General features: G+C 38.1%; 1 protein-coding gene across 3 annotated transcripts; it reads left to right on the top strand.

The window, feature by feature from the left end:
• The first annotated feature begins 1 nt into the window (after position 1).
• On the top strand, positions 2-27,941 carry DYNC1LI1 (dynein cytoplasmic 1 light intermediate chain 1). Of its 3 annotated transcripts, XR_012653868.1 has the most exons (14): positions 2-245; positions 555-628; positions 12,248-12,364; positions 14,515-14,745; positions 18,080-18,249; positions 19,421-19,514; positions 21,149-21,284; positions 21,663-21,774; positions 23,118-23,177; positions 23,303-23,347; positions 24,336-24,456; positions 24,627-24,785; positions 25,360-25,427; positions 26,999-27,941. XR_012653868.1 is itself a non-coding variant. In XM_075053162.1 (13 exons), exons 1-13 carry the CDS (start codon positions 82-84, stop codon positions 27,109-27,111), a joined length of 1,596 nt encoding a protein of 531 aa, XP_074909263.1. In that variant the 5' UTR covers positions 2-81; the 3' UTR covers positions 27,112-27,941. The 3 variants fall into 3 exon arrangements, 2 of the variants coding, with proteins under 2 accessions (XP_074909263.1, XP_074909273.1); XM_075053162.1 differs by lacking the exon at positions 25,360-25,427; XM_075053172.1 differs by lacking the exons at positions 2-245; positions 555-628; positions 25,360-25,427 and adding an exon at positions 3,228-4,471.

The following is a 27,941-nucleotide window of genomic DNA, read 5'->3' as shown; positions in this document are numbered from 1 at the left end:
CCGGGTTCCTGTCAGCCGCCGCGGCGCCGCCGCCCGCTCCGTGTCTCAGGGAGGTGGCGGGGCAGGGAGGAGGCAGCGAAGATGGCGGCGACGGTGGGAAGAGCCGGTTCCTTCGGCTCCTCTTCGTCCGGGCTCGGTTCGGCTGCCGGCTTTTCTTCTCCTTCGTCCGCCGGGACGGCCACGACCAACAACAACAACGCGGAGCTGCGGGCAGGCGGTGATGAGGACGATGGGCAGAACCTCTGGTAACCGCCCGCCCCGCCCCGCGGCTGGGGGCCCGGGCGCGCGCGCTGACCGTTGCCGCCCTCGCAGCGACTCCTTGCCCTGCGGGGGAGGCGGAGGGGGGAGGGCTGGTTAATCCCCCCCTCCTGGCGCTCAGTCCCCCTCAGTCAGGGAGCCGAGGGGGTGGGGGGCTCCTCCCCTTGGCGGTGGCAGCTCCTGCCCTGCCCCCCGTCCCCCATGCCTTCCCCCCCCCCCCCGCGGTGGATGGCGAGGGTGGGGGGCTGGGAGGAAGCGGGAGCCCCCTCCTAAGCGTTGTCGTCTCTCCGCGCCAGGTCCTGCATCCTCAGTGAGGTGTCCACGCGCTCCCGCTCTAAGCTACCTTCGGGGAAGAACGTGCTTCTGCTGGGTGAGAAAAGCATCCTGATCCCTTTCCCTTCCCTGCCGCACACAGGCTTCCTCCTTAACCCTCTCTTGGGCGTCTGGAGGTTCTCTTGTTTAGGGCCCGAAGGGGGAGGGGATGGGGGGGGATGAGGGTGGCAAGGTGCTGGCTTAACCCTCTCCCTTCTTCCCTTGCATGTTTTTGCCTCGTTTTGGATATCCAATATCCAGAGATGCTTTAGATATCCTCCTCGTCGTAGGTACCTCGCCATGATACCCTCACTATCCTTTCCCCACCCTAGTTCCTTGGGTAGAGATGGCTTGGAAGGGTGGGTTTTTATTGTCTTTCTACCCCGATTGAGTGTTGACTTCGGGGTATGTGCGGGTCCTTCAACCTTTTCTGAAACCTCTCCCGTTCGTGCAACCAGTGCTGCTTGCTGGTCCTTGGTGTGTCATACAAACACAAAAATTGCTTCCGTGGCCCGAACGGTATCAATGACGGCTGCACCCAGTTGGCCGGAGGGCGGGGTAGGCTGTATGGGCGTGTTGGTTGTGTCCTGCCCACATGCACCGAGCCTGTCAGCAGCAATATCATCAGCAAGTTGTGCAGCAGCAGCGGCATCGTTCACTGCTGCTGGCTTTCATTGTGTTCAGTTATCTCCACCCAGAGCATTAGTCCAACCTTGCGTCTGGCAAGAATTAGAAGTTACAGAATGGGACTTTGATAGGGCGATAATGAGAGACCCAGCTATTATTCAGTGTTGAGGGAAAGAAGAAAAATAATATGCCAAGCAAAATTTAAAACTTCATGGGGGAGGGGGAGAAATGGATGCTCTCAAATGTGTGTGTGTGTATATATATATTATTGCTGTTGTTATTATTGGGGGGTGGGGGGAGGTTGGCTGAAAGACTAGTAAATACTACTGCCAGTAGAAAATTTAATGAATTCCAGAGGATAGATTTGTTAAGTAGCTTCTGCTTCTCTCCTTTGCCAACCTCCCTGTCCTCAGAAAGAACTGTGTGTTAGTATTTGGAGACATGGTTAAAACCCAGTAAAGGTATTCATGTGGACTCTATGCACACTATGATTCTATGTAGTCTTGTGGTTTGTACTCTCTTGAGGTTTTTGAAGTTAGGTTTTTTTCCCCCCCTAATCCTAAAGTAATCACTGTGACCCTTTTCTTCCTGTTTTCATAAGCTGAGTGGTGACTTAAAACTGACTATGAAGGAGAAAACTGCGCAAGGATGATGGGATGGTCTAGTGAACCTGTTACAAGACTACTACCCTTTAATTTGTTGCTTTTTATGTTATGTAATTAAGTAGGATATTGAGATCAGACGTTCTAGTGATATTAAAGAAAGGAAAGATTTCATAATGATTGACAGCTTTTTATGTGATATTTTGAAACTAAATTGGATGATTGTCCTTGTTGAAGTTGGAAGGTTCTTCAAGCTGTGATCCTTGTCAAGAAGATTACTCTTGTTTTTCCTGTCTCTTCATAGTCGGGCAATCCTTAGTACTCAATAACTGAAGACTGCTTCCTTCAGAACTAGAGGGAGCACCACAGAATGTTTCCAAATACTCATTTAGTTTGTGCTGTTTAATCTGTTGTATAGAAACTTTTTTTTTTTACCCATTTAGGTAGAGCTTATAGAATGACTTAATGTAATACTTTCTTTTTTTTTCCTCCTTTTTTTGACAGAGGCATTTTTTAAAATGTCTGCAGATTTGTAGAAGAAATTCTATTTCTTTCTTAAGAATTGCATTTTCTAGAAGGCTGTGGTCCAAGGGAAGAAAAAGTTTGGCATGTGTTTAGGAAAAAGAGCATCAGATCTGAGGAATGGCCAATGAGGACCGTGGTCATGTTCTTTGTGAGAATACCTAATATATGTATTACACTTTGCTGTTCACTTGCAAGTCATGATACTGCTTCTGAAGCACGCTAACATAGGAAAACAAGAGGTCTTATGTATTCTGTATTGCATGGATTCAGTATGTGAAGTTCTGTCTCTTCAGGTTCTTGAGCTGTGTGTTTGCAATTTCTCCACTATCTCGCATTTCCTCTATTTTTAAGCTTTATTCTTTTAAATAGTTTTGTACTAGCTTTTGTTGTTAATACAGATTGCTTCTTGCCCTGTCTATTTTCAGTTTCATCATTCTTTGAATAATTTTAAGCAGGAATTGTAAAGCTGACCAGGGTCTTGATGGTATTCACTCATTTTGTGGTAGGCAAATTTGCAGTATAAACAATTACATTGGTAAAACCTTCCCAGCTGAAACATGATATATAGTGACAATGCTTATTTTCAATACAAACTGCATTAAAACAAACAAACAAAAAAACCCAACCCCTAAGCCTCCAACATACCCCCTGCCCCCTACCACACCACCACCACACCCCGCCCCGGAAAAACCAACCAGAAAACCCCACCACTTAGTGTTCTTTTGTTTGCTAGGACAAGTTTTCTAATTTGCCTACAGCATTTATATTTTTTCAAACCCTGCGTATACTTGTATATCTAGTTGTTCTGGGAACCTGGCTATGTCTGGCATGCTAATTCTGCTATTTCAGTATTTATTTTTAGCTATGTTAACACCTCATTTTTAAGAACCTGGAAAGCAGTTCAAGACAACACAGAAATAACTAAAGGAAACTGGAATGCCAAATGTTAATCTCTAGATATGGCACATAGTTTTGTAAAGTGAAGGTTAACATATAATACTGGTAATTCTCTGCTCAAAATCAGCCCCCCCAAATTAATTAACTTATTGGCTTACTTCTCCAAAATCATTCACTTTTTTTTCAAGAACTAATTTTCTGTGAAGACTTAAAACTTTGATTGGGACTGCATGTAGCATAAAAGCATTTTTGTGTTCTTGTATGAACAGATAATAAAAATGCAAACTTTCCTAAACTTTTCTGTAAGGCAAGTATGCTCTCCTTCCTAAGCAGTTCTGTCACAGTGACCATAGCTACCTCATTTAGCAAAGTATACCACTAGAAAATGTAAGATGTCCTGCTTTTTTAAGGAAATTGGGTGCTCTCAGTGGCATTTCTAGGTACTTTTTGCAGATAGCCAAAGGAGTGTGTTTTTGTTGTTGTTGCTGGTCTTTTTTTTTTTCTTTCTTTTTTTTTTTTTCTCCTGGACTGTCTCTTCTGCTCACTTGGGTAATAAAGGTAGCTGATCAGAGGAGATACATTTTGTTGAGTGTGATGAGAAAACTGATGCTTATAACTGGGAGCTCTCTTGTTCGTTCTCTTCCTGGTATATCTGAACCAGCAAGTGGAATAGAGGGAGCAGCTACGAAGTCAGTCACCATTGCAGGTTATGGGTGGAATCCATAGTGCTACAGAATGTGTGACAGCTTGGATTCAGAGACCCGAACTAGCCATTTATCCAATAAAATGCAGCATGTGTTCAAGCAGTAATGCTCTAAGTCATTCCAGGATGCACAAGAAAACAGGCTCCCAGCTTGCAAGTGAACTGAATAGTTGCTTTCTATCTGGCTTTGTATTTCATACATTCCTCTGTCTCTGAAGCATAGTAGATTCTCTGCCCGCAATTCTCATGATGTCAAACCATTCAGTGACGCATGTACACCTGACTTAAGGTCTGTTGCACACTTACGCTTTTACTGAATCACTAGCATTTTGGTTGTCGTTATGCATTTTACCCCACTTGATGATAAAGGCTTTGAGTTTAGTGGGCAGTGAGTGTTCAAATGCTTTGTGTCCACATTTTCTCTTTACCCTAGACATCTCACTTTTCAGGGCCAGGCCTGTTTGTTTGAATCTTTGAGCTCTGCTCCTGTCCAGTGGCTGTCAGGATGCTTGAGAAGAAGCTTCCACAGTCTACAGCTAATTTACAGGTACACTTTTCTGCGTGTACATGTATTGGGAATGGCTGTCATTGTAGAAAATGGTACACCTTGAAGAGCAGTTTTAGCTTGCCACTTTCTTCTAGTGGACCCATGGAATGTAGTGAACTTCAAAATTAAGTTCTGATACAGCAAATTGTCATGAGAGTATATAAAATCAGTATAAAATTTGCTTACTTAAATTTGTACTCAACACTATAAAAATTACTTTTCCAGTTGTTTTTTTTATTCAAATAGCTGAAAGTTTCACTGTGATCATTTTGTCATTACAGCTGATGAAATACTGCTTGTTGATACAGTCCATATTGTTCATCTCAAATGTTTCTTAATTCTCTAGTACTGCAGAAGTTGTCAGCTTCTTTTCCTCCTCTTATTGCAACTTCTTTGCCTTCTACAGGCGATTAAAGCCTTCCAAATGTAGCCAAGTTTTGTTTCAATCAGCAGTGTTATACTTCTAAAGTGTCAATTGTTTTGATGGGGCATTGACCTAGATAAAATTCTAATTGCTTATTTTGCAGCTACATTTTTTTAGAACTAAGTAGTACTTCTTCATAGTGTCCTTCCTGCTATAATCCCTTTCCAAGAAGCCAGAATTATGTGGATGCTGTGTAGTAAAACAACACAGGAAGTTCTGAAATTCTTGAATTGCATTTGTTTTAATTTGTCTCTGCTTTACCAGAGGTGCTGCTGATTACTGGATCTATCTCTGAAATAGCTCTGAACGTGAGGAACAGTGAAAGTGCTTCTGTGTTCTCCAGGCAGGTTAGTGGCAGGAGTACCAATAAAGGTGTCCTTTTGATAGTAACACGGGATTATTCTATATACACTAGGTGACTTGCTGCTGTGTTAAAGGAGAAGGCTTGCATTAGAGATGTATGCTGTTCATATTCACTATAGAATTGTCTGCAATATTTGGCTTTCTCTGACTGTGGCTTTCTCCAAGCATAAGTAACACTATTACTGCTGTACCTGTTTCCACAGTCGGGCCATGTATTCTTGTGCAGTACTTGACAAAAGGCATGCTGGAGCAGTTGTCTACAATCTGCTTTCTATCATGGTGTAACGCAGAAGTGGAATTAAGGTGGTCCTCAGAAAAGTTATTTAATTTTTCAGTGCCACAAAGAAACCAAATGAATCATATGTGAGGGGGGAAAACTTAGCTGGTAGAGTAAAACTTAGAGGAGAAGTTTTTTGTCCAATGAGTAAATCATAATTTAGTGCCAAGTTATTTGAAGACTTGATATGACCTACTTACTGTGAACTTCCGTGTTGTTTTGAAGGATTCTAGAGAAGGATCTCATCAGCATAATTAATTTTGTTCTTCAGTTCCCTGAAAGCAAACTAAATTTGGCTTACTCTGATTATTTTGGTCTTGTTCTGCAAAAGGGATTCTTCAATTAGTGTAAACAAGTCTCTTTCACTAATAGGCGGCTGTGGAAAAGGCAGTTATTAGCTTGTGAGAAGTATTTTATCTTGAAAATAGCTATAGTACACATGTGCTTGGTGCTAGCAGGAAGAAGACTGTTATGCCTCTACTCCACTGTGTTAGGATTCAGACATTCCACATGATGTAGAATAGAGATCGCTCTGTGATTCTGGGAAGGCATCCTTGCCCTGTTTGATAACTAAGGTTTGGGTTTGATGACTTTGTTTTATTATAATTTAAGTAAGGTGGGTTTTTTCTATTAATAAAAATAGTCAATATTTTATGTTAGAAATATTAGATGTTGTGAATTGTTCTATACAGAAGCTGTCTTTTGTTTTGTAAAAAGTATAAAGCTAGCTCACAAAAACATGCCTTTTGGTGGGTGGAAGGGCTTAATTAGGACCATTATTTCTAGTTTTGCTTGGCCTTGGTTGAACATTTTTTTTTTAGAGAGGAGTTGTATAATTCCCATATCAAGCTGAATTTTAATTGATGGTTTTAAAAAGCAAGAAAAAAAAACTCCATCAAGGAGCCAGTAGGATTATAAATTACACACAATTAAGTGCTTTTCCAGAGCTTTTCAAAGAGCTGTTGGGGGAAAAAAAAAAAAAAAAATTCAGAGCCCTGGATGGAAGCGGGGCAGACCAACAATACTGATTACACAAAAGAAACATTCACTTCTTGCTTCTTTGCCTTGCCATATTTTAAACACACTTAACACTTTACAGTGGAGAAACAATTTAAATAAAAAGTCAAAACTCATGTCTGTCCTGGAGACAATACACTGATTGCTCTTCCATGTACAGACTTCTGTGAGAAGTAAGAAATTTCTTGTTTTAAGACAAGTGAAAATCTAGTCCTGTTTTCATTTTCTAAACTGAAATAAATGTGGAAATAGCATGAGTAGTAAATATTCTCCATTTTAAAATGTTTAATTGAAAGTTTAGAGAAGTTCTGTAATAGAGAGCCTAAGTTCTCTCTAATGTGGTAGTTTATGGTTGAAGAGTTTAAGTAGCAGTTCATAGATAGGTGCCAGCTTGTCTGCATTCACAGGTGATTCATTCACCTCATTGCCCATCCTTCCCATTTATGGGTGACCGTTCTGCTAAATTCTGTATTGTAGGAGAACATTTAGTGATACTCCATTTTCTGCTCAGTAAACATGCTTTTTATCTGGAGTAGTGAGAAGGGAGGAGGCTGGGCAGGGTTTTGTATTATGGCTTCCTGTACCTTTGAGGGCAGCGACAAGAAGGATGTCGTCAAACTGTCTTGTAGACAGAGTAGCACCTTGGACAGAGAAGCTTTGACAGGCACAACCCCAAACTTGAGCTTGTCAGAGGAGTGAAGTGTAGCAGTGTGGGGATAAAAATGAAACAGCTTTTGTTTAGCTGAGTATAAGACATCCCATTTTGTTAACAAGATGGTGAAATACTGTGTGTAAGCAGATTGGTTTGGCTTTGTTTCAACTGCTTCCTAGCCTGACTCTTCTGCAAAATTAAATCTGTTGTCCCTCTTTAACTTGGGTTCAACTTTGGTGTATAGCACTGCTTGCTAGAAGCATCATTTCTGTTTCCTCACTGTAGTATTAATGTATAAGTGCAGTTTGATGTAATGGAGAATTTTAGTTCTTTAGGATTTACTCTGGAGAAGGAGGACCTTTTATGTTACTTGCAAAAGAAGGATGCAAAGTCTTAAATTTGCAACGATCTACTTGTTTTTTGGGGTTTTTTTACCTTGTGTTGTGGTTTAACCTCAGCCAGCAACTAAGCACCACGCAGCTGCTCACTCACTCGCTCCCCCCCATCCAGTGGGATGGGGGAGAAAATCGGGAAAAGAAGTAAAACTCATGGGTTGAGATAAGAACGGTTTAATAGAACAGAAAAGAAGAAACTAATAACGATAACACTAATAAAGTGACAACAGCAATAATGAAAGGATTGGAATGTACAAATGATGCGCAGTGCAATTGCTCACCACCCACCGACCGACACCCAGCTAGTCCCCGAGCGGCGATTCCCCGCCCCCCCTCCCCAGTTCCTATACTAGATGGGACGCCACATGGTATGGAATACCCTGTTGGCCAGTTTGGGTCAGGTGCCCTGGCTGTGTCCTGTGCCAACTTCTTGTGCCCCTCCAGCTTTCTCACTGGCTGGGCATGAGAAGCTGAAAAATCCTTGACTTTAGTCTAAACACTACTTAGCAACAACTGAAAACATCAGTGTGTTATCAACATTCTTCACATACTGAACTCAAAACATAGCACTGTACCAGCTACTAGGAAGACAGTTAACTCTATCCCAGCTGAAACCAGGACACCTTGCAATTATATATCAAGAATTGTGTGTCAGAAATGCTTTGCTCTAAGCTTATGTACAGAAGTGAATTGTTAATTTGATTATCACACAGTTAGTAATAAAGAAGCTAAAGGATTTTCCATCTCAAAATTTTAGAGGGAAAAGGAGGAGGATGATGACTCTTTTTGAAGGTGCATGAGGCTCTGTCTTATATATTGCTTAGTAGTGCTTTAAAAGAAGTCTTTTTCATAATATTAATATGCAAAGGTGTTTAAGTCTGAGGAATATGAAACTTCCCTTTTGTCTGGAACTAAGGAGCATTACTTTTTCATATACTTTAGAGATATCCAGAGACAACAAAAAAATAAATACACTTAAATGTCTTCAGGTTTGCAGTTTCAAATGCCATATAGTGTGCGTGTGTGTATATATGTATTCTTAGAGAAATTATTTTTTTTAAAAGCATATGTAGTTTTATGTATGTCCCTGGTAGTACTTAACACTAATAGCATTACTATGCTGTACGTTATCCATCAAATCTAAAATAGCTAATAGACTTTAATTTCCTCACAAATATTTACCCTCTCTTCTGGTGGAGAGCAGCTTCTGTACGTACTAAAGGCATTACAAGAAAATGTTAGAGTTTTGAGAAGTCTTAAAAGCTAGTATTGTATGTGCTTAGAATTAATTTGCTAATGAGATTTGTGATAACTATTCAGGAGTTTTAGATAAACACTGGTTTAAGATTGATTTGTATTTTGATATTCTTGCTGAAGAGTAACCACATAGCAAAATTATACTGCTACTCTCTCCCAGCATAACTCAATATATTCAGAGTGTGTTGACTTTTCAGGTGTTTTATACTGAAGACTTTAGGTTGGAAAAAAAAAAGTAATAACAAGGATACAAATACATTTGCAGCTGTCACAGTTTTAAAAGGTATATGCAACATACTAAAAATAGAAAGTAGAGGTAGATGGAACCTCAAGTCTTAGCATGTTCTCTTGGCCAAGGCAGTCATCTTCACCTAATTTTTATGATGAATTGTGTGGGCAAAAAGGAGGAAGTCCTTATGTCATATGCAATGGTCCTGGTTTTACTTTCTGACGGCTTTTTCCATAATATTGACTCTAATTTGTCTTAAATCTGTTGAGAACTCTGGATCTCCTGTGGAATAGGGCGCATTTGGCTAGGTAGCTATCTTGCAGCCTTGTGAGTCATCCTATTTGTAGACTAGTTGGTTTATGCATTGCTCACTTGTTTTGGACCACTTGTCAGTATTGCTTTTAACCCTTTTCTCTACAGATCTTTTAGTTTCTCTTGTATCATTTGCAAACTGTACTATTCTCTTCATTTACCTGAATAATTAATGAAAGTAGTACCAATACCTTCAAACTTCACTGATGCATCATTCTGGCTTTCTAATGAATGATAAGCATTGCTCTCTGCATGCAGTAACTTGTATGATACAGTTATGTATGTCAGTGATCCACCTACCTGATCTTGCTGTTTTGAAATGGGTGGGTATTTGCTAAGGAGAAGGGAGTAGAGAATCTTCTTCACAGGACATGTTAAGTAATTCTGTGATGGAAGGCTGAAATGACTGCTGTGTGTGCCTATGTGTCCAAAGGCACTAATTTTACATCAAGTCAAATTGTCTTATGCTGTACTTGATAAATTTTCTTTCTGTGTAGGGTCTGAATATAATTACTGCAAAAACTCAAGGAGGGAAAATAAAATTCCAGCTCTTATTTTGCCGTAAGATATTAACTTAATGGTATCAAACTTCAGTTTACTTCAGGCATTTGGAAATACAGGGGTGGGGAGGAAATCACACAACACACAGCTGTGATAAGTAAGGGGTTTGTGGGATGTATATTTCAAGTTTGCCTGTATTGTTTAGTATGAGCACTTTCAAACAATAAAGTTGCATAGATATTAGCATTTGCATAAGTATGTTTTAGTTTAGACTGCTTAAGTGTATCTTTCATCACATTTAGAACTTTTCATAACCACAGAAGTTTCTTAGACTTAAGTTGCAGCCACTTTTGTTAAGAACTGGCAGATGTACTTTGCAGAAGATGCTAGACTTTCCCAATGCAAACAAGTTGTAATCTTTATTGCCACGTATGTGAAACAAATTAGTATGCAAGAGAGCTTAGCTAGAGGTCAGCTGTTCTGAGAAACTATGAAAGCTGTTAAGTGCAACCTCTCTTTAAAATGAATAATAAATTTTGTTTTGTCTTACCTTTTGAGCCTTCTGCTGGCACAAATTAATTGAAGCTGCCTGTTCAAAAAGGTAGAATAACAGAATGAATCATACAGAAATTGTTGGCAAAAGCGACTTCAGCAGCATAACATGTCAGTGCAGCAGCTCTTAGTAAAGTCTCTCTCGTTATTTGTAGATGACAAATTTAAGAAGCTTGGATAAGTACTTGGGTGAGGGCAGAGGAGGAATTGTAATTGATGTCTGGTGATGAAGCTTGAACTCTTCACTTCTTGGGCAGAATTTTTATTTAAAAGAATATTTTCATAAGAGGAGGAAAAGCTTGATGTATGAATAGAAAATAGCTGTACTTTCCAATGTTTATTTTAAACTAGCTATAACTGTTTTCTTAGGTGCATCTTTAATATAGTTAAGGAACTAGTAAACAAACTCTTAAATGTTGAAAATGTTGAACTGATAAAAGTTCATTTTTCACTTAACTTCTCTATACTTAAGACCAGAACTGTGCCTTTTCATTTCATTGACTGTAATCCCCTGGGCTACTTAAACAGTCGAAACAGTCTTGTGCTTTCTGGTAGCTTCTAGACTATTAGTGAAATCCGAACGTAAAGCTGAACTCTAAAGACTTTATGCAGTAATCTTGGGAATGATAAATGGAGTAAATTCACAATCAGTCTGTCAAAGTATGATTTTTCTGCTCTTTTCTGTGGTTATATCTGTAGTCTTTTTAATGTAGCCGTAATATTGTCTGTAAGATCATTGTCAGTTCCCTTTAAAAGGAAAACTTCATTAGGTTTAGCAGTGAAAATTCCTGTCCTTGAACTCTTCTCTTTGTTATGTAGTTGAATATGTATGAATATCTCTCCCTGTATAGGAGACACTTGGAAAAATATGTTCTGTTTGGCATAAAACTGATAAGGTACTACTTAGGAACCTGGTTTTAATCTTAATTTTATAACCTGTGAGTTGAATTCCAAGAATTTTCTGATGTCTAACTGTTACGTACCCATTGTACTGCCAAATTGGAGTGGCAAAACCCAGCTTTGTGTCCAGATTCAGCTTGGTTACTCTTTCAAACTGGAAGAACTGCAGGTGAAGTTTTCCAGCTCTGGGACATATGGTTAGAAATAGAAGAGTCCCTGGCAGTAGCTGAGGTGTTTACACTGTGCTTATGTTGTAAGGTTCACTGGTTATCAGAGCTACCGTTGGAGAGGAGAGAATAGGAATGAATGGATCTGGATTGCAGGCTTTTCACTGTATGTGTACCCAAATACACATGTATTGTAAGGTAATGGGCTTACTGTTTGTCACCACCTTTTTAAGGTTTCTTTAGACCTGTAACAGAGAAAAGATTCAAAGAAACCAACCCATAAAAGCTAAGGAAACAGATTTGCCTTATTCAGCCTGGTGGTCTGTGCTGTTTGACATGAAAGAGTTCTAAATTGTATTCTTCTGATTGTAAGATGAGCTTACTGTGACTTGAACTCTACTTTAGAAAGACTTTGTTAATGTTTTGGTTGCAGTTGAAAGACCAAAATTGTTAACTAGTCCTTAAGGTATCTTTTTGAACATATGTATAAAAACCTATTTCAGATAGGGTAGTTAGTGGCATAATTGCATTTATCAATAATTAGAAATAAGATTTGAAGCTGAGGCATGCACTTTGAACAGATGGATGAGTTGGGCAACGCCCGCTATATTTCAAAACTTTAATAAGCTCAGTCACCCTGTTAGTATATGGGTTTCCTTCTTGCCCCAGGTAGGTTTTAATATGTAACTGTGATTAAAGATTGAGCAGTATTTAACTTCTGTCTCTCCAGGTGAAGATGGAGCTGGTAAAACTAGCTTAATAGGAAAAATTCAAGGAATAGAGGAATACAAAAAAGGAAGAGGAATGGAGTATTTGTATTTAAATGTGCATGATGAAGATCGAGATGGTAAGTTTGTATTTCTAATAATACCTTAAGTCAATTTGAAAGCAGTGGTTCAGTAGTATGAAATTTTGAATGATTGTGAGATATTTTTCTTTCTTTATAATTTGCAGGACTCCAGCTTAGGCCGTGAGTGATTTGTATTATGAGGAAGTTTCTCAGTGTAATTCATTTAGTAGGTACCATGAGTGACTGCTTAAGTGGTAGAGGAGGAGAGGAACCAGTCAAAAGAAAAGGCTGAAAAGACCAGGGAAGCAGTCTTAGCTGCAACATTTTGAATGGATGTGCATTCCTCAGGCCTAGAGGAAAAGGTGCCTAGGCTCTTGCCTTGCATCTCAATTATTGTAGCAAGTACTAATCTTTTTGAACATACAGAGAAATCTTTGTCTTGGTGGTATCAGAATCTGCAAGACTACGTATCATGTATTGATGGGTAGGAAAATGTGCATAATACTAAAGGAGATTTTTAAAAACAAACAACAACAACAAAAAACCCCAAACCACCAACTGAAAAATTTGGAGGAAGAAATAATTGGGAGCGGTGTTTCAACTGGCTTGAGTTGGCTTATGGCTAGAAGGTAAAAAAGATGTTTAAGATCCTGACCCCAAATACCTGCAGTTATAGAATGGATAATTGATGCTTATGTATGGGGAAACAAGGGAAGGAGTATGACCAGGAACTGTGGAAGTGTGATGAATTACCTAGAGGCAATACTTGGAGACAGTGGAGTGTGAATAAGGACATACTGGGAGCTGTGGGGGGAAAATGAGTACTCTTGTCTATACTATAAGAACAAATATAGATAGAAGGAGAACCAGAATTTGGTCCCTTTTGTTTTTCTGAAATCACCTGCTTTCCTGACTTCAGTGTTTGGCTATTGGTCTCGAAGATGACTTGACCAGGGTTAAGAGGATTGGGAGTTTGATCTAAATGTCTTCCTCAGAACTTCTGTAACAAGTAATAAAAACTTACCTGAAAGCAAAATGTTATTAAGCTATCTAATTTTGAATCAACAGCTCTTCATTTACACTGCAGAAGTGTCTATGAATATTGGAGTACGGTGTTTTGGGGGGAAAAAAAGCAGTGGGATGGTCTATTTGTATGGTGATTGTCCCTTTGCAAATCTGAAGAATAGATGGTCTGTTAAGTCCATCTAAGTCATTAAAAAATTGCAGTTCTGTTTCAGTTTTCTGAAGGGTCAAGGTACATTCAGTACTTTTTAGAGTTATATAGGCATATCACGTTGGAGTTTTGAAGGGGAGATGGCGGTCCTCAAGAGATGAGCAGACCAAGGGCTGAGAAGGGATGGCTGAATTCACCAAATTCCTTCCTTTTAAGTTGCATCTTGAAGAAAACATTTTCCCTCTCTAAAACGGTCAACATTAATTGGAAATGTTGAATGCTACATCTGGATTCTCACTTTCAGATAATATATTTAAAATCTTCAGTTATCAGCTATAGGGAACTTAGTTATTGGGCCTAAAAGTAGCTCATGGTCACAAGAGCATTCCAGACACCTTTAGAAGGCCTTGAACAGAATAAACAAGAAGATAGAAAAAGGAAGATCCCAATTAGAAAAACACAGGTGCACATTCCACGATAAAGGGAACTTGGCACAAACAACCTCAATTCAGGGGCTTATCTCGACCAATTGGACTAAGACAAGTCTTGCATGCTCTAATTAATATGGCCAGTTATATCCTGTGTTTATGCACGTGTACAGAGCGGGTATAACTAACTTTATCTTACGTTTGTGCGCGTGGACAGTACCGATGTAACCAATCACCGTTTATGTTTGTGCGCATGGACACCAAATGCTTGCATGCAGCAACCAATCAGAGTTTCTAAACAACTTAGAGAATTGTATAAAAATTATCAGCTAAGCTCAATAAATGGGCGACTTTAATCATCATATTGGTGGTCTATCGTCCGGGCCCCGCAGAAATAAAACCTAAACCCTACAATCAGCCATTAAACATCAGGGTTGGAAGAGGAGGAGCTTGTGTCCATAAGCTGCAGTTTGCTGTGTTATGTATGTTCAATTGACTGGTCAAACATGTCATTTGCTTTCTTCCTTGTATTTACATGTCTAAAGAAGTCATTTAATAACTGTTTCAAGTAAGTCTCGTAAAATGTTTTTCCTTTTTTTTTGTAGATCAAACAAGATGTAATGTATGGATTTTGGATGGTGACCTGTATCACAAAGGTCTTCTTAAATTTGCGATGGAGGCAAGCTCTCTAAAGGACACTCTAATTATGTTGGCAGTAGACATGTCTAGGCCTTGGACTGCACTGGATTCTTTACAAAAATGGGCAAGTGTTGTAAGAGAACATATTGACAAGTTAAAAATTCCTCCTGAAGAAATGAAAGAAATGGAACAGAAGTGTGAGTATTCTGCAAATATGTAGGAATCCATTTAAATCAAATATGCTTAATGCTTTCTGCACCATTTAATCTTGCCATTGCAGTCTCTTTCATTCTTTGGAAATGTTACTTAAATTTAGGAGTTATCAAGCGAGTCAAGCTTCAGATAAGTCTCAAGTATCTATATGGAAAAATACTAGTATTTCTTTCTAACAGACGTACCTTAATTGAGCAAGAGGTGCTTTCAGAATGAGCACAGCTGGGTTGAATTTACAATCTGGCTTCTTACAGATTTTTCTATATAAGATTCTCCCAAGTGAAAAAATTTCTTAGCTTCCAATTTTTTGTTTTATTTATTTATTTTAAAGGCAAAACACTGCATCAGCTTCTTAACTGTTCCTGTAATTGGTCAGTCTAGAGAATCTGGGACCTGTTCTCTGCCTACTAACAGTGTAAATGCTGAAAGGATTCATGACAGCATAGTAATATCTGGGCCCTTTCTACTTGAAGGGTTTTATTATAATTATTATTGACACTAATGCAGCTATATGTTTGCTTTGGCATGGATATGATATAGCTCTCTGTCTTTAGTTTTGAACATGCAGAACACAAAGATTTTGAAGGATTCGTTAAACTATCTGACTGAACTCATTAACATCATAGCTCTGTATTACTTTTGGGCAGTCATTGTATTTCCCTTGGGGTACTAAAACATGAGTCTCTCCCATTCATCTCTCAGTGAATTACTACAAGGAAGAGCATTTGAGAAAGCTGTGTGTTAAGATCAAATAGCATGATTAAACTTTGTTTATAAGTCTGATGTTGCTCTCTAGAACTGGTACATTCTTAAGCAAGAGACTGCCAGATTGCCGAATAGCTTTTTCAGAAATGCAGGTTGTAGCCATGCTGTGATAAAGTAGCCCGAAAGGTGACAGTTGTAGGTACTCCGGAATGGGGGGGGGAAGTGGTTGTTTTGTTATTCTTTTAAGAGAGATTCATCTAAGGGAAGCATAATCCTTGAATATCTTCCACAAGAAGAATGTATTTAGGAGGGAGGAGCTGAGCTCTTTTGGGTGTGGTTTTTTGGTTTGTTTTGGTTTTGGCAGGGGGGGTGTCTGTGTGTGTATTAAACACCCCCAGACAGTTTAAGGATGGGATTTTACTGGATGAAAGTAGTAAAGACACAATATCTCTGTTACCAAAATTTGTAGGCTGATACTTTTGCTTCTTTACTGACTGAGTGAACAGAACAGTAAAACTCGAAGTGATGAAGTGAGTCCAAGAAAAACAGCTACTCATTAGAAGTTTTATCTGCACTCTTGTTCTTTTATCATCTGGTCTAATTCTTATAGGTACTGATGGCCTGTGTGTTGGGTATAATAGAAGCCCTAGACACAATCCAGATATGACTGGAAGCTGTTTTTGTTTTAAACCTCCTGTGATGTGGCTTCATGCATTGCTAGGTGGGCAGCAGCTTGACATTGCCAAAAGAAGGAGGGAGGAATCTTGCTTGCCTGACTTCTGGCTACATGGTCCTACTTCATTCTTGTGTCAGGCTCCATGCTCCTGAGAGGCTCCTGTGAACCGATTTAACTTGCTAACAGGACTGAAATCTACTGAGGGTTTGTGTGTGTCGTTTTCTGGAGGTGTGCTGTTGTGTTTGTCTTCCAGTTCTAGCAACTTAACTCCACTCAAAGACAGACCCTGTGAGGACTAAAACTGGTATGGGAAAGCATTACATGATACATAGCAGCTGTGTGTGAAGGGTTGGAATAGCTCTTCCTGTTACTGGATTAATCTGTGTATAATGAAGACTTGTGGCCTGGTCATTTTAACTGTGTCTCTAAGGGAGACCTGAGACTGTATTTCACATTCTTTGAGCTGTGATATACTACGTCAGTCCTCCTTTTTACTGTTTTATATACTTGTATAAAGATTAGTGTGTTATGATCGCACAATGGGAATTTTAGGAATCCACTGGAGGACTTCTAGCACTAGAGTAGTGTGATTTTTATTTTAGCATACAATTATTCCAGAACAGACAGGATACTATGTAGGAAAGACTCCCTTGAGTGGCAGGCATATCTTGGTGAGAACTATGGGTTTAAAACACAGTCAATTTGGGAGGCTCTCGGAAGCTCTCAGACCAGACTGAAGTAGTAGCATTCCATGAGTAAGAGCCTGAGTTGACTGTTAAGTAAAGATGATAATCTGTGTATGTGCTTTTTGTTACTGTGAACTGCAGGATCTGTAGAAAAGTTGAATAATCTTGGCCTAATACATCTTTTTCTCTAGGGTGTTGAAATAAGTCTTGCTCTGTTAGTTCAACTAAAGCTTTTCTAGGTATGAACTCGGAGGGCTTCAGTCAGTTTAGTGAAGGTAGTGGTGAATTAATGTAAATCAGGACAAAGTAGTGAGAATGTACTGGAGTAGTTAGCTGCCTGTGTGCATGATGCAGCTGAATTGTCTTGCTATCTGATGTTTTTTGGCCTAATCAGGATGTGCTACTCATGGAAGAGTAATCAGTGGTGGGGTTTGGTAGTATCCTGTTTCTGCTCTGTGAAACAGGACATGTGATGTGAAAGGTACAGACATTTATGCCTAATATTGCATCCCTGACAGTCAGAATAGTAAGTGACCATGTAATTAGAGGCTTGGGTATATACATCAGAACCTGACAAGAGAGTTACACTTGAAACTTTGTCTTTTATTTCTAATCCTTGTTATATACTGATTTACCCTCCTTGCTAAATTTTAAAGTAGTATCTGATCTACTGTAAAAGCATACCAAATATTCAATATGCTATTAACTAATTATAAAGCTAGTTAATAACTAATGTTTGTGTATTCTATTTTTGCACATTACTACTGTAGATTCACTGTACAAAGAAAGAAGTGTGGACAAAGGGGTTTTAGGTAAAACCTGGTATATGGTAGCAGCTAAGCAATACGTGTAAGGCTTAACTCTGTTTATTCTAACAAACCGTTCCATTAATTTTACCAAGAATGCAAGGAAACTTAAGTCCTTTAGGAAACATATCAAGCAATAATAGTTAATAGCAACTGCCTAGTGTTTCCACAATGATAAAATAAAAATGGTTTAATGTTGTCCCTATGGACAGTTTTATCTGGTCATGTTCTTCTGGCTGCTGATCAAGCAGATCTCAGACTTACTAGTTCTCTCTTGTGCTGTATAGAGCAAGCAAATAGTTGGCTCTTGGTGCATGCTCAATTTTTTCAACGTAAAGAAGCAGAAATACTATACAATCAACGGTGCTAGAGATCAATGGCAGTGGAAATCATTGTTGAAATAATAAAGTAGCTGATTTTTTAATATAACTTTTTTTACTTTCAGTGGTAAGAGACTTCCAGGAATATATAGAACCAGGCGAGGATTTTCCAGCTTCTCCACAGAGAAGAAATACTTCATTACAGGAAGACAAAGATGACAGTGTGATTTTACCCCTGGGTGCAGATACACTAACATGTAACTTAGGCATTCCAGTAGTAGTAGTTTGTACAAAGGTTTGTTTTACATTTTAGGTTTTTTGCATATTTTATTTAAGCAACTCTGTCAATTATGGATTTGGGGTGGGAAGCCCATGGTTATTAAGTCATTCTGAATACCTTGCATAAGAATTCTTTAAAAATGTTTAATGTTGAAGGTTGATTATCTGCTGGAAGCCCTCATTGCATGTTATTTTGGGATTAGTTTTTCCTTTAGTTCTACCAGTTTTCAAGGAATTGAGGAATACCTCAGACCTGGTGTTGCTCACAGAAGTGAGCTAGTCAGTAAGCAACTAGAATTACCCTTGATCTCCACAGTCCTCCTTATTCCGCAAATAGTGTTTTGGTAGGTTTTTTAATATTTCTGATCTTTTTCTGAAGATGAATAGAGGGTTCTAGTTAGTAAAGTGCTGCTCTATTGACCTTCCTTAGTTCTTAGGGTGTTTCTGTGATCTGTTTTGGTTTCTGTTAGATATGTAATCATATTCTTAGTCTAAAGAAAAAATGGTGTGGTTCTCTTGTGGCTGGTTTTTTTTTTTTGTTTTGGTGTTCCCCCTAGCCCCCCGACTCTTCAGTTCTCATTAGCATTAAGCATACTGCATCTGCAGCCTCTGCTGGCCCACAGTGAAAGAATAAAACTTTTGATGCATATGCTGTTCCTTCACTGGAAGGCTAACCCTCTCATTTGAAAAGCACCTTTCTTCCTCACCTGCTAGCTCTCTTGTTATTCTTCTCACCCCACCCCCACCCCTTCTTTTTCCCCTGCTTCCACATTTCTTGCTTTTGCCTCCCTTTGCAAAGGGCTAGTTAGTAACTGGATAAAAAACACTATGTCTTATAATACCACAGTGTGTAAAAATAAATTGGGAAGAAAATTGTGGTGTCATTCACTGGGTCAGTCTTCAGCAGAGACTTTGAGTTATTGCATTGGAGGGGGATTGAATGAAAAATGGCAATCACTAACTCCCAAGTTAGTCCTGACCACAGTACATGCACATCAAGTTATATATTATTAAAAAAAAAAAAGGTTCAGTTGTGCTTTTGAATTATTTTAGCAGGTTTTTTGTTTTTCTCTGCACCACCCACCCCACTCCATCCCCCTTGCCCAGTTGTGAACTGGATATGTAGCAGCACTGCTATTTCAACAGATAACTGAAAGTGGTATATTAATTTTATATTTATTTTACAGTGTGATGCTATCAGCGTTCTAGAAAAAGAGCATGACTACAGAGATGAACACTTTGACTTCATTCAGTCACATATCAGACGGTTTTGCTTACAATGTATCCTTTAACATGTCATAAAGATGATAATGACTCAATTAAATGTTTGCATTAATTATGACAAGCTTAAAAGAATATTTGCATCTCTGCCAAAGTAGGATGCCACTCCTTTACTGCAGCTGGCAGTCTGCTTCAGCTACCCCTACAGGCATTGTTGAATTAAACTTTTATTTTATTTTACTTTTTTGGAGCTGCCAGAGTCTAGCATGTCCCCTTACCATGAATTTGTTTACATGCCTTCTTTTCCATATTTAGGAGTCACTTTGCAAATTAGCACATCTTAGCTGACAAGCTCCCTAAAATAATAAGGAGATAACTCATTTAAGTATGATCCTGCTTCAGATGCACATAAGGCATGTTATTCTTTTTGACCCAAATATGCAGTCTCTTCAGTGTTCAGTAATTCTGCAGGATGAGGTGATGAGGGAAGGAAAGAAGTGTGAATTGCTGTAGGAAAGATCCACTGGCTTCTCTTGTGTTGGTAGAGACAATGCACATAAGCTGTTGATGTAGTATTATTATTATTTTTAAACTTCATTTTTTTAAGTGTATAAAATACTGTTTAGTGTTGTTTAGTCATCTAGACATGCTGAGATCCAGATTTTAGGTGCCAGTAACATGCCTATGTTGTGTTGTCATCATTTGTGCTGTGGTAAAGGGAAGTTTAAATACTGTTGGAGAGACAGCAGTTAACAGATGGAAAAACTAGTTCAAGAACTTGAGACCTCAGTTGAGTACCAAGATGGTACTCCCTTCAAAGGGCTTCCAAGACCTAATTTTTCAAAATGGAATTATGGGTAATTGTAGTAAGTCTTGTGGATGGAGTAAGACTACAAAATATTGGTAGGAATTAGTCTCTGTATGTATGCCATGTACAACTTGGAATTCTATTCTAAACTTCGCTGAATGGGAATCGGATCCCATTATATAACTTTCTTCTAGAATTTGAATTACATGCATGTAGAAATAAATTACGGGGTGTTACTTTGGAATTACAAAAATGCCAAAATTACTCAAAAGTTCCATGGCTGCTTTTATTAGTCCTGTGCATAAGCTGTTTTAATTTGATACTGAACCATGCTGGAATACTAAGCACTCTCTTGGTCTTTGAGTCACTGATACAGCACAATTAATTTGCCTTAATTTTGTTCAAAAGCAGGTCACTGTATAATGTAAGAGCTTGCTCCCCTGATTTAAAAACCCAGGTGCGGGAGTGGAAGATCTTTGGCATTTTTGAAGCTACTAGTGTTAATGCTGTAGTGTCTATGTTGCAGGATGGGATAATGACAAGGTATAAGAATATGGCATGAAAGCTTTTGTTCATTAAAAGCAAAAGACAGCTTTGAAGGCATCATAGTGAAACTGTTGGTATTGTGGGCTTTGAAAGTGAGAAGAGCCTGTACTTTACTCTAAAAACAATAGCTGAGTTGGTGTAAAACAAATGCAGAAAGAAAGATTTAAATTACTAAATAGCTTATTTCAAAAATTAAGTGTTGGAAGTTGTTTGAAATATTTGATTTTGTATTCCCCCTCTAAATTCTACAAAGTAGATAACGTTCAAACTAACAAAAAAGGGTCACTTTACTATCTCTTACTAGCCACAAAACTGAGTTTTCTTTAACAAGTCTATTCAGATGGGGCAGCACTTATTTACACTTCAGTAAAGGAGAACAAAAACATTGATTTAGTGTATAAATATATAGTCCAGAAGTTGTATGGATTTCCTTTCAATGTACCAGCTGTTGTTGTGGAAAAAGATGCAGTATTTATGTAAGTTATCTGCATTATGATATGTGTATGACTACAAAACATACTTGTGCAAAACCCTAAGCTGCATATAGAGCCTTTTTTGTTTATGCTTTTTGAAGTTCCATTTAACATTCTTGTGAGTTGGAGTTTAGTGAGTGCCAGTGGATTGAGATTACAAATACTTGCTGCTCCAAAGAGAAATGTTAAACCCAGAGGTTTTGCTCTTCTCTGCTATGGTGAACCAATCTCTAACTAGTTGTATTAATCAATAACTAGCCCGTATGGGAGAACGGGAGCTGTGACAACTTTCCTGGCTTTCAGTTCTGTGCAGTTCAAGACTGCATACAAAAATAACCTGAAATAACAATAGAATTTAAAGCCAAATAATCCTTTATCTAGTCCTGCAGGTTGGGATAATGACAAGAAGATAGGAATATTGCATGAGAACTTTCAGACACTAAAAGCAGAAGATAGTTTTGAAGATATCATAACAAAACCACCAGTCAGAAAGGTAAATTGAGATGTTTTGGCATTCAACTTCTTATCTATTTATTTACCTGTCAGTTTTTTGACTGTTTCTCTTTCTTTGAGACTTTGCTTCCAGTTTATCATGACAATGTGATAAACCATCTGGAGTTTCTCCTTTTTGTCTTTTTATTTTGGTCTTAAAAGTTTTTCTTTAGTTATCAAAAAAATCATTATGTTTTTCTGTTCTGTGTAGCTCTTCTCCAGCTTACACTGGTTTTTTTTTTCTGCCACTGTTACATCGTATTTTTTAAGAACACTCCATTTTGCTCCAAGTTGCTCGTAACTTTATAATGCTTTCTGTTTCTCCTGGAGTATTTAAAATAAGAAAGCTTGAGACAGTGTAAAATCAAAAATAAACACATGAAAACAGGTTTTACATATATTCAGTATATTTTCTCTCTCATACTATTCAACAAAAGGCTTTGACAGAACTACCTGAAAACATATGTGAGGTTGTTGAACAAAATGCCAGCAGCAGTGGACCCCATGCATACAGAAGTTATTGAAAGCAAATATTTCTATGGCTTTTTCTACCAAAGCTAAGAATTTGGGACTCATCGTATTTCCAAGTGTGAATTATTTCATCTGAGAAAAGTAATACTATGTCCTTTCTGCCATCTTCAGGGGAAAAAAATCAAGACACATGTAGTAGTGTGTTAAATACAAGCAATATATAACTGACAAATTTTTTTGCATGCTTATAAACTTCAGGCCTGGATTATAAACTTTGATATTGGTATTTGCCATGCTTGTTTTGGCAAAGTTTTTGTGGTGAGCTTATTTGGAGGCAGAGTGCTTGCAATTTGATGCATAGAACTGGGATTTGAGATGTCTTTGTCCAGTTCATATACCAGTCTAATGCAATGCAGGTGAAGAGTCACTTTTGCCATAGTTATATATAAAATAATACCAAGATGGGGCCTTGATCAGTTAACAGAGACATGAGCATGCTGCAGAGTGTGTGCATCTGTGAATGTTTCTTAGTGATCCTGAGACCCCAGAATGTGCCTTCTAACCATTTACTTCATTCCTCTTTTATTGAACACTTTAATGAACTTTTTGATGGGTCTTTCTACAAGTACATTTAGAGACTTATGCCTGCCAGGTCAAAGGAGTTAATGATGCTTTTGTTTCACTTCTAATTAACTTAGCTTAAATGGAATCATGAGGTAGCAGTCCTAAATATAGAAAATGTGGTCTGCAGTAACATAGTATTTTACACATTTACTTCATTATTGAATGCCTTGGTCATATTCACCAGGAGGTATAAAAGGAAATACATTTCTTTCTTTTAGTCAAAATGATATTAATGTTTTTCTATTGCAGTTTGTTCATGAAAAAGAAATTGTAGCAGAAGATGACCAAGTATTTCTTATGAAGCAGCAGGTAATTTTCTGTCTATAAAACAAGCAGCCAGTGTTTCATTTAACAACATTCTCCATACAAATTTGAGGTTGTATTCTTAGTCACTGTAATATCTAACACTACATGGGTTTGTTTGTTTTTTGCAGTCACAGTTGGCGAAACAACCACCTACAGCTGCAGGAAGGCCAGTGGTTAGTAGTAAAAATTTTAAATATCCACATGAAAATTATTCACTTTCATATATTGAGAGGGTTCCTTGTTTTAGTTGCATTATCAAATATTCTTTGATCTAATTTTTTTAAACTACATAGTATTTAAAGTCTGCATCGTATACTGCCCTAAAATTATGACACTTCTTCACAGCTAGTCACGGCAACTTGTATTGACAGCAAGGGCTAAATGTCATAGCTTTACTTTTCATATGTTAGAATGCATCTAAGCAGTTAGTTCACTCTCCTTTCTGTCCCAAGAGTATGCCAGGGGAGTGCACTATGTTGGCTGAATTGCCTTGGTGAATTTTATATCCTAAATTTGGCACTATCTCTCTAGGAATATTAAGACTCCGGCATAAAATTAAGGTCAAATGACAACTATGACATCTACATTTAAAATACAAATAAAATAACTAAAAAGTAACACCAGTTTAATGAGGAGCATGTGATCTTATAAAGGTTAGCTTTACCTCTTTAGATGAACTGCAAACATGACTTGTTACCCTTGAAGTAATGAATAATGCTTTTTCTCCTGGGTTTTGTTTACTCCTTTCCACAGTACTGGTGGTATGTGTTGTCTTTCCAAGAAATTTGGCGTAGTTCCTCTATGATTTAATCAGTGTAGTTTTCATTATGGTCAGAGGCACTATTGAGTAGCGTGGATTTTCAAGTTTCTCATTGGGATAAAATGAAAAGCTTCACTAGTGCTTTAGTTGCACTAAAGTTAGTATTTTACAGAATGTTACACAAGTTTTTTTCAAACTTGTACACAATCAGCAAAATCTAATCCTGTGTCGTTTCAGTTGCATGGGATACTACATTATTAAAAAAAAAAAGATTAGGAGCTGTGAGAAACAACAAAATGCTTCATTTCATGTACTCTTACACTGCATGATTTAATTCTGTAGAATATTGACTAGTTCAGCTTTGGATTTTTTTTTTTTTTTTTTTTTTTTTTTTTGCATAGGATGCCTCTCCAAGAGTTCCTGGTGGATCTCCTAGGACACCAAATAGATCTGTAACATCAAATGTTGCCAGTGTTACACCTATCCCTACTGGGTCAAAAAAAATTGATCCCAATATGAAAGGTACCTTTTCTTACAAGGGCACAAATGCAGTTGGGGAAGTAAAATAGCTGCTTTGCCTGCTTTCTTTAATATGCTTATTTAGATTAACACACTAAATCAATATTTACTTAGAAAAACTGTTTTGTTTTGATTTTGTGGTGTTGTGGTTTTTTTCCTCCCTCCCCTTGTAGCTGGAGCTACCAGTGAAGGAGTCCTGGCTAACTTCTTCAATAGTCTCTTGAGCAAGAAAACTGGTTCCCCTGGTGGCCCTGGTGGTGTTGGTGGCAGTCCAGGAGGAGGTGGCACTGGAGGTGCTGGCAGCAACCTACCACCATCAGCAAAAAAGTCAGGTATGATTAATGATAAAAGATCAACTCAATCTAAATTAAGTGGTGGATCATTCCTATTAGTATTGTTTATCAGAAGTATGAACGCTACTATATTTAACTGAGTGTTTTATTGGATATGGTTTTTGCTTTTGTTTTCACAGCAGTTGAGTATTGCCTTTTCATGGCTCTCAGAGGATCAAAGAAGAACTTTTCATGTAGCTGTTTAAGCATGAATTGTGTCCACATGAGTTCTTCATTTTTTTCCTGTGTTCCCCACCATCATAATAAAATGGCTTATGCTATAAGTCACTTTTAATACTATTCAGTTATACTGGGACTTAATTTCAGGTTGATTTTTTTTTTTAGCAGTACCGTCAGTGTTAAAATAATTTTAAATTTTGTTTTGCTAGTGATCTAGCTCTGATGTGATGAAGGCTTTGATTGAGTTTGGTGACAGCCTGTAAAAATACTGTATTTTCTGTTGATAGCCTTTTTTATATGATGTGATTAATAATTAGTATTAATCTAAAAATGTCTAATAGTGACTGCTCTAAAGCTAGACACAAGATTACTCTGGTGCTTCTTGCTATTCCAGATTAAAATGTTTCTGTATTACTTAAGAACATACCTATACAGACATCTTCCCTCCCCACTTCCCCAGAGGTTAGTAATGCTGCACTTGAGTGAGAATGCTGGTGTTTCATTGGTACTTGACATTAGTGTTTACTTTTATGTAGTAAGAGAAAAGAACACACTTCACACTAACATTTTGTGTAGACTGACCCTGAAAATTTTTTTACATGTGTGCACTTCCCTCTTTTAAATGCAAAGCTCAGTTGGTTAAGCAAAGTTTATGAGTACTTCCTAATCTGCTGTAGGACAAGTCAGCAGTGCTAGTTTGAACAGCATATGGAGATTGTTCAAACAAATGCAGCTGATGCAATATGTGGTGCAGAGAGCACCCACTGAAAATCCTACGGGGAGTGGCCGGCAGCAGGTTTGGGTGATGCCAAGCAGATGGAGGCAGCGCTGCAGAAAAGTGTTGTGTCCAGGGCCATGGCAGAAAATTCAAGAACAGAATTAAACTACTAAGGAGCAAAAATGTTCTCGGAAATTTCCTAATATGCAACAAAAGAAGAGTTAGGATGTAGCCAGTTTAATGTTGTGAAGGACAAGGTTTTCAAGGAATTACCATAAATACCAATAACTTTGGCTTAGAGGTGGCCTCTTCACGTTCCCCAGTATTTGCTGTCTTGTGTTTAGTGTTATCTATGACGCTCACTCTACAAATCTGAAAATTGGCTGTTAAGACAGTAGTTTGGGATTAGAGAATTACTTTTCCCCTCAGCAGCTATGGGAGATTACTCTGCTTATTAGTTGGAATATTAGCTACTTGGATTCTGATATAGTATTAGCTTTTGTTAAATGATTTGAAGAACAGCATAGTACATCTGGCAAAAATTAGCTTTGCGGATAGTTCCTGTTAATTTGCATCTTCAGAAACGATGCTGGGGCGCTGCTAAAACTACATGTGTGTCAGTTTTCCTTTACAGCCTGAGATACTATGTACACTTTTCATGGTGTTAGACTCTAAGCTGCCTTTTCCCATACTGTCTCCTCCATTCTTGTGATAGAACATGGCAGGATAGAAACCTAGACTGGGGAGTAAGAGTAAAATGGTGGGGGGAAAAAAATGGTGTATTTTAAGCTTGGATCAGGTCTAAGTGTGACTATACAAATGTTTGTGCCATTCCAAGGTAGGGAGGAGGTAAGCGGGGGAGGGGAGAGAGGGATTTGCCATCAGCAGGTCTGTGCACACCCATGAGCAGCGGTGCCAGTTTTATGCTGACCAAATATGTAGAACTGCTGTCACTGGTCTGTGGTGAAATCCCTGATTTACATTCAGAATTACTTAAAATACATATGATGCAGAAGTATTCATAACTGCTAGCCTTAATAGACTTTTCTGTATTTTATACTTTACATAACTCTTCATATACTGACAATTAATATATAATTATGGAAGCTTCTTTGAGGAATTGGAAATATAGAAGGATGTGACTTTCTTTCTACTGTTTCCTTTCTGTTTCTTTTGAGTTTTGGCCTTAGGCCTTTACTCTGCATGCAAAGTGTGCAGTAACAATTTTTAGGATTTGTCTGATTTGAGAATTAAAGATAGGCTTTCCCAGAACTGTTTCACAAACATGACTGAATGATACACATTTATTTTGTAGGTCAGAAGCCAGTTTTAACAGATGTTCAGGCAGAATTGGACAGAATTTCACGAAAACCTGAAATGGTCTCTCCTACAACACCTACATCTCCTACAGAAGGTGAAGCATCTTGAAGACACCAAATAAAACCAATTGTTCAGTTTTCTGGGATAATTCAAACTTGCCTCTGCCTCTTCCTTCATTGACTGGAACTAAAGAACTGAAATATCTTTCAGAACACAAACAGTTGATGTCTGTCTGTCTTTCATATGTGTTGCCCAACTTTACAAAAGGGAGCTGTACAGTTGGAAAACCGTTATCACATCATGTAGGAGTACAGTTCACCGTGCAAGAATAGTAAAATAATTTTGTTCTGGGTTTTGTTGAAAAGTCAGTGTAATTCTGTAAAACTGCAAGTATGTCCACTTAAGTGATAGGGGTTGCTTAGAGCAGGAAAACTGATACACACCACAGGCACTTAATTTATATTGATTTCCCAACCTGTTAGGCAAGTTTAATACTATCTTAAATAGATTAACCTCTACAGGAGAGAACAACTACTAGTATTTTGGAAGAGAAAATTAATTGCACAAAGCTGTAACAACAACAAACTCCAATTATACTTGAATGCTTCATTTGGAGTATGGTTAAAAAAATGTTTGATCTCCACTGAGATTTACACTGCATTCAAAAACCCATGCAAAAATTCATTCCAGATATAAGACTAAATTAGTGGCCAGTTTTTTGGTTTTTCTCTTTGATTAATTTCAGACACTGAATAAAAGATGTATAAAGAAAAAGCAGAGGTGAAATGTACAGATTATCAGTATCCAGATTTGTCTATATATATATGGCTCAGCCTTAATGGTCCCCCATTATGTTTCCCACATTAGTTACGGTTTAAAATTGGTCATCAAAACTGTAATCAGTTAATAAAGTATTCTCTGCATTCAAATTTCAATAA

The sequence above is a fragment of the Buteo buteo genome, chromosome 2, assembly GCF_964188355.1.
Source record: "Buteo buteo chromosome 2, bButBut1.hap1.1, whole genome shotgun sequence".
Taxonomy (NCBI): Eukaryota; Metazoa; Chordata; class Aves; order Accipitriformes; family Accipitridae; genus Buteo; species Buteo buteo.
This window is presented reverse-complemented; position numbering and strand designations above follow the sequence as displayed.